The 10,798-nt window shown below is 35.0% G+C and overlaps 2 protein-coding genes across 2 annotated transcripts in view; both read left to right on the forward strand.

Annotated features, from left to right (window-relative positions):
• LOAG_16422 (hypothetical protein) overlaps positions 1-2,957 on the forward strand; it is a gene marked incomplete at both ends in the record, with an annotated part of 4,628 nt that extends 1,671 nt beyond the window's left edge. The window contains 8 exons of the mRNA XM_020449075.1: positions 424-567; positions 686-809; positions 950-1,023; positions 1,197-1,315; positions 1,439-1,528; positions 1,664-1,855; positions 2,283-2,388; positions 2,805-2,957. Of these exons, the coding sequence (XP_020307444.1) occupies positions 424-567; positions 686-809; positions 950-1,023; positions 1,197-1,315; positions 1,439-1,528; positions 1,664-1,855; positions 2,283-2,388; positions 2,805-2,957 (1,002 nt within the window). The remainder of the gene's footprint in view (positions 1-423; positions 568-685; positions 810-949; positions 1,024-1,196; positions 1,316-1,438; positions 1,529-1,663; positions 1,856-2,282; positions 2,389-2,804) is intronic.
• A 1,370-nt stretch (positions 2,958-4,327) lies between these two features.
• LOAG_09264 (hypothetical protein) lies at positions 4,328-7,966 on the forward strand. The gene is made up of 7 exons (XM_003144792.2): positions 4,328-4,440; positions 4,827-4,914; positions 5,562-5,663; positions 6,068-6,559; positions 6,703-6,869; positions 7,155-7,291; positions 7,479-7,966. The coding sequence occupies exons 1-7, from the start codon at positions 4,339-4,341 to the stop codon at positions 7,663-7,665; spliced, it is 1,275 nt and encodes a 424-aa protein (XP_003144840.1). The 5' UTR covers positions 4,328-4,338; the 3' UTR covers positions 7,666-7,966.
• Positions 7,967-10,798: the final 2,832 nt, after the last annotated feature.

A 10,798-nucleotide genomic window follows, 5' to 3' on the forward strand; every position in this document is an offset into this window, starting at 1 on the left:
CCTTCAATCAATTTATTATTATTAAATTATTCATCATTTATTTTAGATATACATGTATGATTCAAAATTTATAACAATTATAAAGGTGTATATATAATTTTCGAATTTTTTTTTGTGATCAAAAAATTTTCTAAGCTTTTTCTAACTTCCTAAGCTTTTAACAAAAAAAAAAAAACTTCACTTCTAAATTTAAATGCCTTTATTAACCTATAATTTTGTAATTTTACAATTTCTAGTTTTCCATTTTAAATTAACAGGTAGTGTGTTAATTAATTAGCTAGAGTTAACAACGTATGATGTTGTGTTGAAGTACAAGTATATGGTTAAATAATGTAAAGTCGAAATATTTTTGAAGTGGATTTGTTATGCATGAAATTATTCCTAAAAAATGTATAAGTAATATATTTTTGTAAATTTGTTTAGGGAATAGCATATGGTGCTGATTTTGCCGCAATTGGAGTTATAACAGTACGTTGGGCATCACTAAAGCAAAATGGGGTATTTATTGCAGTGTTGACAAGTTTTAATAGTCTTTCAACACTTATCACGAATCCTATTTCCGGTTTGGTTCGTTTTGTTTTTTTCCGAATTTGTCTTTTTTTTTTCTGTTAATTGAGTAAATATAATCGGGGAAGAGAATTTTCATGGTTCAAAATTTTCGCTAAAAATTTGTACAATCATTAAGCTTTGTGAATCATCATTTGGTTGGCCAGCTGTATATTATGTACATGCAGCATTTGGCATTTTCATATTCACCATTTGGGTGGTATTCTATCGAGATCAACCAGAAATGCACAAAAATGTTTCAGGTTTAATTCTTTCAACTTATTTTTACCAATATATTGTCCTTCCATCATTAAAGTTTATTCCTATACTTACTTCATGCATAAATTTATACATTTAAAAAAAAAAAATTTTTCTTGATACTTCAAAAAATTATTTTCTTCAGGCATTGAGTTAGAAAAGATTCGTCGAGAGAAATCTGAAGGATACATCAGCAGTGAAAAATATGTCCCATATTTGGTAACAAATTTCTTGCACATAAGGATCATTAGGATTTTATAATCGATTATAGCCAGATAGATCAGGCAAAGTGGGAAGACAATCGCTTAAATAATTTATCATACAGCATTGAAGATCACAATTGGGGAACGATAATTAAGTGGAAAAGCCATGAAGATTTGAACTGATTTCAGGCTATAATAAAAAATCCTGCAATATTAATTGTTTGGCTTAATGCATTCGTCGAAATTGTTTCTGCTTTATTTCTTCTTTCCTATGGGCCTACTTATATCAAATATGTCTTGAATATCAGGTTTTTTTTTCTTTTTGCATTTTCTAAAGGATATGTTCAGTATAAAAATTTGATCAAAATTATTTGTTCACTTGGTATGTATTTCAAATATCCAAAATGGAAATTATTTTTTCATCTTTCTAGCGTTGAAGGCACAGGATTTTTGGTTGCTCTCCAAGGATTATCTTTCCTACCATTTCGAATCGCTGCTGGCTTCATGAGTGATCAGATCAAGTATGTGACCTGATTGTATTAAAATTTATCCTTCAATCCAATCTTTCATCTCAGATTAAGTTCATTAAGGATAAATTTATGAAGTTAATCTGCTAGAAATCAACCTTGACCTACTACTGTTACTTTTTTTTTTAGATGCATGAACGAGTATCGGAAAATGATCTTCTTCAATACGCTATCATTAGTTGGAGCTAGTGTATTTTATTGCATACTTGGTTTTATCGCACCTGAAAAGACTTCATTATCTGTATTTACTCTTGCAACAGCTCATGCTGTTATGGCGTTTAATGTTGGTGGATTCTATAAATGTGGAACATTTGTAGCTCGGTAAGCTAGTAAGACGATTCATTTTCATTTAAATTATTTTGAGGTTAGCAAAAGAGGAATTTCAACAAGCAATAGCATACTCCTTTTTTTGTTTTGACTCCAGAAATTGCATGAGTTTTGCAAATGATCGGAACGAATAAGCAATATCGAACAGAAAGCAGGAAATGTTCTACAAGCCGTAAAGAAGCCAAAAAGATATTGCTGCTCTTAGTCAGTGAAGATCAGATGATATGTACCCCTAAAGATAGTTTCAATGATATGATAGGTCCATTTCTATACATCTTGAGTGCTGGTGCTAAGAGCTATTTCCAGAAGATTAATGGTAAGCCAAATCGGGTTTTCACTTGGGATATCACTAAATGTGGCAACATACTGTACTAAATGATGGAGTAGTTATAATAATGCTCGGTTTGCAACTGGATTTCAGACAGCATAGTCATTTCGTGATCTCAAATATACAATTCATCAAGTGTGTTGCATTGTTTATATCACCATTACTGGTTGCAATATTTGTCACCGATGATTCTGCACAGGTAACTCTATGCTATCTCATGTTATTACCCGAGGATTGCCTGATATGCATTGCATTATTTCTAGTGTCATCATACAGTTATACTACATTAGGTACCATACCTTAAATTTTTACACCGAACATACTGTTCTCGAACACCATACTACTGATTTAAACGGGTGATCGTATTTCTATGTTGAACATTTCATATTCCCAGAAGATAGGAGTGAACTATTTTGAACCATTCCAGTTATTGTAGAGATGGATCGATTTATGGGACGGTTTAATGATTGATATTATAAGCTTTCCCCGCGGTTTCGAAGCATGGATATTTCTCGGCAGGCATTTTACGCCATCATCATATGATATCTACCTGTAAAACAACCAGAAAGATATCCTAACAATTACGATTACTGCGCATACTTTTTTTTTTTTCAGGAACAATGGCGAATTATTTTCATAATTTTAGCAGCATCATTATTCGTAGCGAATTTCGCGTTCTGTTTGATAGCAACCGATCAACCCGCCAAGTTTACAACATTTCAACCGGATAAAAAGAGACAAAACCTTGCAATTACTTCAATTTCATGATGATAAACAATTGATTCGAGAAGTACTCAACCCTAACTTCCTATCTAACCCAAACTGTTGTTAATTGCATCGATTTGTTTCATCTGCACAGAAATTTGATTAAAGTATCACTAGAAGTTGCAGCAGTTTCAAGTCACATGGAATATCAAAAAGTCACTTCCCCTCTTTCACCAAAACTGCCTGTCACGCTTTTCACAAATCCCACAGACCCTACAAATCCCTAAATTGCGCGTGACACTTTTTACAGATCTTAAGAAATCTAGAGAAGACAGGAAAAAGACGGACAGAAGATCCCCTTATTTCACCCATAGATCCATCTTCAGATTACGTACGCAACCTCCTTTTCTAGTGCGATATTCCGCTGTTCATGACGGCTATGGTCTTAGAATCATTTTCTATGCTCTGTAGTCTCCGTAGATCTGGACGGCAGTTCCGGAAATGCGTTCGATTACAGTAATGTATGTGTTGTTGGAGTGATGTTATGTTGTTCAGTGATATTCGATTTACCGTTTTATGATTGATCGGGAATATATTACTAGGAATGACCCGGTAGTTCTGTTGTTCCAATAACCGGATTGAAGCTAACAAACGTGATAAGGTAATTCAGGATATTTGTCTTTCGCACGTTAATCGTACGGCTCAGTAGATACAATCCGTTATAAAATGGAATGTTTCGGAATTCGTTTCCGGTCGGTTCACACGGTTCTGATGATACATCGATTTAGTGGAAGGGATAGATGTGGAAAAAATAACTGTTATTACAGACATCATATAATCAGCCATAAATCTATCTTAAAAAATACTTACAATCTTTATGGGATATTCTTCAGATCTCCCTATAACAGAAGTTGGTAATATGAGAATATGTCAGCACATGTTTTCTGGAGTTTCAAGCAAACCGGTTAACATTATCAGCTTGCATGTTCGTAACTGATAACGCTAACAGTCTTTAACGTAAATTAAGTAGTTTGGACGGCTGTCTTTGTGAATTTCTTTTATGTCATGTATGCCGAAGTATGTTAAATGATCATGCAGATGGGGTCACGTGTTACACGTAGTCATCGAGCTAGATCTAGAAATCGTCACTAAAATTATGAAGTTTTAAATTCTTAGGGGAGGGTGGAAGTATGTGTAGTGGGCAAGAAATTACACTCACGAACTAAGGGAGATATGGGATGAATAAGTGTGGTAACATTAAAAACTGATATTAGTTTAAATTCTGGAAGGTATAATTTATCTCTTCCTTTTCCATTTAGCCGTCATGTTACAGGCCCTCGTAACACTTCGGCGTACCTAGTATTGGTCTAGAGATGAGTATTTCATATTGTGTTGTATCCTTAGATCAATGTATTTCTCATGTCATTGTATTTATTTATAGGTGATGAGCGACTACAACGGCCAAATAATGGCTCAGCAGTACACGGTGGACATGAGCCATTCACCAGCTGGCATGCAGCGAATTCATTCGTCACCTCAGCAACCGGTCTGTGACATTTTCTTACACTTACCTGTGAATCTGATCTGGTCATTTTATGGAATATCGTCTGAAATGGTTTAGGTATGGTCAGAAGACCGTACGGTAGGTTATGTATTCCAAACGTTCTATTAACCGATGAAAACCAGTTAGTCTTATTCACCAATAGAAAGTCTCCCCGGGACGATTAGATAATTGGCATCATAAGGTATCCAGTTATATTGTAAGACCTTTTATTGTTAGTGTTGAGTAGATGAGACATACTCCTGATTGAGGCATACTTCCCTTGGGTAAAATGGCTAGTTCGATTATTTTCTGTATAAATGACGGAAATTTCTGAGTTAAATCTTCATTTTATGACGTTAAATAGCATTTTATTGTGGATTTTTTTTAAGCGACAAGCACATATGATTCAATCTGGACAGATGCTTCCCCAACAGCAAATGATGATGCAAGCCAGTCAGCCAGTCCATATGCCACCGTGTAAGAAATTCCTCATATTTCTTGTTCAAGTATTTCAAAATATCAAAATCATGCCTGCTACATTTTCAGTTATCTTAGAAATGGAGAGTTTTTGTGAGGCAATGCATGGGACGCGGTATAGGTTATGATACATGGATTTCGCCAAAAAATATTTTCATGGATGATTTTTTTTCCTATCCATTTATTTTTATTTCTCAAACACTATTAGATTCATTATATAAAGTGGTTGGTGTATAGAATCATAAGTCTTCTGGAGATACTAGTGCTTTGTCTTCTTTGGTCTACAGTTGTATATTTCCAGAACATATATTGTACGGAATGATTAAAATTTCCTAATAGACTCGGTGACTTCGTATATTTACGCTGTTTTTCACCCTCTCTGTATTTTGAGCTGCCAATGGAATTAATAATTTTTTAAATTATGTTTTCTATAGTCTGATCTTTTTTTATAGTTTAATCCTTTTTTATAGCTTAGTCTTTTTTATTTTACAATCTGGCATTCAACTTATTCTCATTAGAATCTTTTCTGCTGTTCCACTTTTCCAAACAGTCAGTTCTATATTAGTGAGGACTTGGCTTTGGGTTCTACTTTAGTTTCTTGTGATTACAGCCTTTCATTGGAGAAATTAATACACAACACTTTATAGGTACAAGTATGCAGGTACAAATGGCGTCGATGGGTCCACCACAAATGATCTCGCAACAGGGTGTCGCTATTATGAGCCAACAGGGGCAAATGCAACAATCAGGTGATTTATAGTTTTTCAGTCTCTATTTTTGCATTTTTTGTGTCAGTAAATTAGACCCTATACCTTTTTCTTTTTTACTTTCGGAACAAAAATTGGGGAAAAATATACTTTATATACTCATAAAGCCATCTTTATGATCTTTACGAATTGCAGGATACTTCCGGGGAGTTACCTTTATCCGTATCGTATTTAAGCAATTTCACGTTTCAGTGAATGCTAGTGTAACAGCTCATTTGAAATGATCATGCATGACCAATAAGTTGTAGTTATTATGGTTATAGTTATAGTTATTTACCAGTTGTAGTTATTTCACTAGTTGCTAATCCATGTTGTTTAAATCTTTTTCACTATTAATGTATATTTAGCTATGTGATTGTTTCATATTTTTGAAATGTCCTTTATAGGTGGTGCACAAGGTACTATGATGCAGGCACAACATCAAATGATTGCAACAGGACAAATATCTCCACAGCAGATGCCAACACAAATTCTGGTCACATCAGTGGGTCAGCAACAGATGCTTTCAACCATGGTTACCCAGGTGCAGCAGCAACAGCCAGCACCCCATCAAATGGCTCCACCAACTGCACAACATCTAGGACCACAACACCAACCACAACAATCACTACAACAGCAGCAGCAACCTCAACAACAGCAGCAAACTCAACAACATCAATTGATGACTTCGACTCAAATTTTACAACAACAAAGTCAGGGGCAGCATTCATTAAATACGCAGCAGAACATTGGCCACAGTCCAGGATTTGCTCATATAGGTCAACCTCATATGCATACCCCGAATTCAAATTATCAGCAGCCTTCTCCACATCGACCAACGATGACACGTTATCCAACCCCAAGTCCAGAAAATATGCAACATGGAACTCCCCCCATATGTATGTTTTCTTCTCAGAACATCATTGTTTTTGTTTTCAATCTTTTAATCGAATTCTTCATTTAATGAATATTTTGAATGGAAAAAGCATTTTGTGCTATGACCATCACGAAACGTTGTTGCTATTTCGATAGTAAACTTCAGATCGTTCACCAATACAGCGTTCAGTAAATGCCCCACGTGTTATTGGCCAATCGTCTGCAATACGGCAAGCTTTGGGGCATCTTCCACCTGCTCCGACACCAGTACCTGCACATTCTACAGCTGAGCCACATCCTCCGCCGCCTACTAACATGAAATTACTGGAGAAGGTTTTCTATTTTTTTCTTCTGAGAGGGAGTGGGGAAGTTAGATGGACTGTATTTTGATAACCAGAAAATATTCCCTAGTTGTATTTGTAATTTCCACATTCATATTCCATTCTGTTTCCTGTATGCTGGCACAGAATACTGGGAAAATTTTTCCTTTTTTTTCGTTTCCAAAGCTACAAAGAAAACAGGGGAGGAGTCATGAATTCAATAGGTTTTGCTTATTAACTCATCAGTAACAAGTATTTTTGACTGTTTTCGATATAGGAATTACTTCCTAATTATTAGGATGCCATGGAAGCTCTTATTAAAACAGTGGATCCTCTGGAAGCAGTGGAAGATGATGTTTCGGATGCGTTGCTGCAGCTGGTTGAAGAATTCGTTGATGATGTGATAGAACAAACGACACGTGTTGCTAAGCATAGGTTATCATTTTATCTAAATTTTGAACTGCTTACTTGATAAAGTCAGACAGTGTCTGGTCGTTGGATAAGGGAAGAGTTAAAAATTTTATTTTTACATGATCTCAATTTACTTTTCATTTCAAAATTAGTTGAAACTTTGCTTAGAATGGTAGAGTGTTATATGAAACCAAATGTTTTTTTTCGGTAGGAGTGCACAAAAGTTAGAAACGAAGGATGTACAGTATGTACTAGAAAGGCGATACAAGATATTCTTGCCGCCGGGTTCCGTTAGTGGCGTCCAACCAGCTGATCGTAATCCATATGTAAAATCTCCGGCAACCGAAGCTCATCGTCAACGTATGTCGCTCATCAAAAAAGGTATCCAGAAACCATGAAAGGTGAAAATTTGAAACAGATGAAATAATTTTGGAAGGAGGAGAGGATAATGGTTTGTGCGGGCAAGGCAGTCCTGCTGTCGTAACAGTGGTCCTAGTAGCAAGTGACTTGTCTGATTGGATGCAGAAAGCAACATTGTTATGGCTTTTCTTCTTCGGCGACCTTATCTGTTCCGTTTTTTTCATCCTAATGGTTTAATTCAGAGTTTTACTTCGAAAATTTAGATAAATGAGGCTAAATTAGCGATAGTAGTTGTGATTATTTCATGGTTGGGATTACATTATCTAATATACTAACAGTTTTGGAATATATAATATACGAGCAGTTTCCCTTCCTACAGACTCAGCTTGAGAGTTCTATCAATTTTTTTGAAAAGAAAAATCGTGAATCCCTGCAAACAGACTTAGGAATTCAAATTTGTGTAAATTTCTTTCATATGATTTGTATAACCCGTTATTGTGCTCTCCAGGATTCCGATGATTTAAGTCATTATTTTCGACAAAATGTTAAACCCAGTCAAAAACCTAATCAAGATTTTCTCGTGAAATTTAATTCAATTGTTGATTCTTTCAATAGTGCTATATTATTATAATTGATGAAAAGTGGTAAAAACTCCAGTGGGATAATTGTAACACTGCTTTCTGTGATATACTAATGCTGTGTTCTATTTGTTTTAACGTTTGCCAATGTTTCCCCCAATCCTTTTTCTTGTGATCTGTGTTAAACTGTTCTCTTCTCCGGTTTTTTCTTTGGATATATTTATTCGATTTCTGGTCATTATTTCGATTTTTTCGCTTTCAGGAGGTAGGAACTACCTATTTATCTAATTCAGTTAGTTTCTGTCTGGTATATGTAATCATTTTTGTAGTCTGGAAAGGAACGTTGTACTTTGCTTCTGCACTCTCTTATCTTTCTTACCTTTTCAAGTTGTTTTCTTTAAAGAATTATCTGTGAATGGAAATTGATCTTCGGTTTGTTGAGTCAACCGGTTATTGACAATTTTAGTGCTATGCTGCAATTGTAATATAGAAATTTCGTACACGCATCGCTGTATGGTAACTGGAAGTGTTGCTCACTTAAAAGCATATTCTTAAAGTAGCTTTTATGAACATCAAAGAATGTGCAGCATTACTGATGACCACCTTGCCGTTGTGATATTACTAGTTGACACTGTGGTAATTAGAGCTGTTTTGCACCAGTGTCACATTACGATGCCCCGTTAGCTCTACATGAACTCTAATGTACTTAGCAAGCCACCGCTGAATTCCACATTTCTCACATACTTATGGTATTAGGTCATCAGAGTTTCCTCAGGGTGCGTTGCTTTATCCCTCACTCTCGACACTTCCCCGTTTTCTTGGTATTCTTTCATTCCAGTGAACCGTTTGGGAAACATTTTTATTCATTTGTTTGCGTCTGTTCCATATCTGGTTCTTTTTTGTGTTTTATTACTACAGTTCTTAAAAAAAAAGAAAACCAAGAAATTGTGTGCAATTCCAACACAAGTCCCCATACAACAGGACTAATGCGTATAATTTCATCGGAGAGCGTTGAATACATGTATCTCACTTGAGCAAAATAACATCTATTTTTCGGAGTCTAAGACAGCAGTACAACAAGGATACGCCAGAACGAAAACATTAAAAATCCTCATATTGTAATAGCGGAAAAATACTGGCCTACAAGTGAGCTGAACTCCATAGGATGCTTACGTACCGTCATTTTTCCAGGTAAAGTTTCTTAGGGTTTCATAGATAGGGACTGCATTGATTACAACTGTAAGAAACAAATACACCAGCTAAAACAAATGACTTATCCTGAACCACTAGCAGAACACACCTACAGGTGCATGACACAACTCCACCGTTATATAATTCTCGCACTTAAGCTGCCGGAACATTTCAGTGGCATCAAATACGTATGAAGAAATGGTAGATGTATTCTCATTCAATTTCTAGAATTGATTCTTCAACCAGTTACCGATCACCGAGGTAATTTCATCCTGTTTCTGTGATGACAGATTTGCTACATATGATTAACGCATTTGTTGCCAATGAAGGATTACAAAGCTGAAATATTATCCGTAAAGAATGAAAAATTTTTGACGCTCCAACCCATATACGGTCTAATTATACTGAAAAATGTGCTTCAACAAGAAAAACCATCAAAAAAGAAGTTAAAAAGTTGATTATATATACATTTACAGGTAAATCGCCGAACTATCAAATACAGCTTCCAGATACCTCGGAATTCCTATAAATATGCAAATGAGCAAGAAACAATCTAACCTCACCCTCAAGAAAAAACCAACTTTTAATAAGAGATATCGTTTCATTTCAGATAACCATATCAGATTTTAGCTGACAGCAACATCAACGAATTTCCTCTCCCCTAACCCTAAATAATCGTGCGCATCAAATGAAATGTTACATTAGATTCATCAGATCAATTTCTGTCAAAAACCCAAAAAGCCTGTTTTCACAAAACTTCCAGCGAGTAGAAGGTTAACATGTAATAAAAAGACAGACAAAGCAAATAGTAACCACAAAGTAATAAGCATTACAGGTAGACACGACCAGAAAGTCAGATTTCCAGGAAGTTCCGTGAGCCAAAGCAGTTCCGAAGAATTTACCATATTAGTCAGCCAAACTACTAATATCCCATTATGTCACGTCTTCAACCTACGGCTTATATAATCGCACTTTTTTCTTGTAACTGCAGATTATCTCAATCAAAAGTGTGAGTACAGGGAACTAGCTATTTACATTAAATCAGTATGCTATAAAACAAAATATGGCCCAACATCCCAATTGAGCAACAGTTGGCATCGCTACTGCTAATAACCATTACACGGTACTTTCTGTAAAAATTTAAAATCACCCATACAATTCTCGCTTTTCAACGTTCCATAATTACAAATTAGCAGGAAATGCGCAAAATTTACCACAACAAATCAGACTGCTAAAAAAAACAAATATGAAGCCATGATACAAAATTGATGAGAACTTGATATAAAATAATAATAATGATAATAGTGATAATAATAATAATAATAATAATAATAATAATAATAATAATAATAATAATAATAATAATAATAATAATAATAATAATAATAATAATCAATAATAA

The sequence above is a fragment of the Loa loa genome, assembly GCF_000183805.2.
Source record: "Loa loa unplaced genomic scaffold supercont3.3, whole genome shotgun sequence".
Taxonomy (NCBI): Eukaryota; Metazoa; Nematoda; class Chromadorea; order Rhabditida; family Onchocercidae; genus Loa; species Loa loa.

Excerpts from the sequence above, each read along its gene's own strand:
- LOAG_09264 (XM_003144792.2), top strand. The coding sequence starts at position 4,339 with ATGAGCGACTACAACGGCCAAATAATGGCTCAGCAGTACACGGTGGAC. Across the intron at positions 5,664-6,067 it reads GGGGCAAATGCAACAATCAG|GTGGTGCACAAGGTACTATG; the intron begins GTGATTTATAGT and ends TGTCCTTTATAG. Across the intron at positions 6,560-6,702 it reads ACATGGAACTCCCCCCATAT|ATCGTTCACCAATACAGCGT; the intron begins GTATGTTTTCTT and ends AGTAAACTTCAG.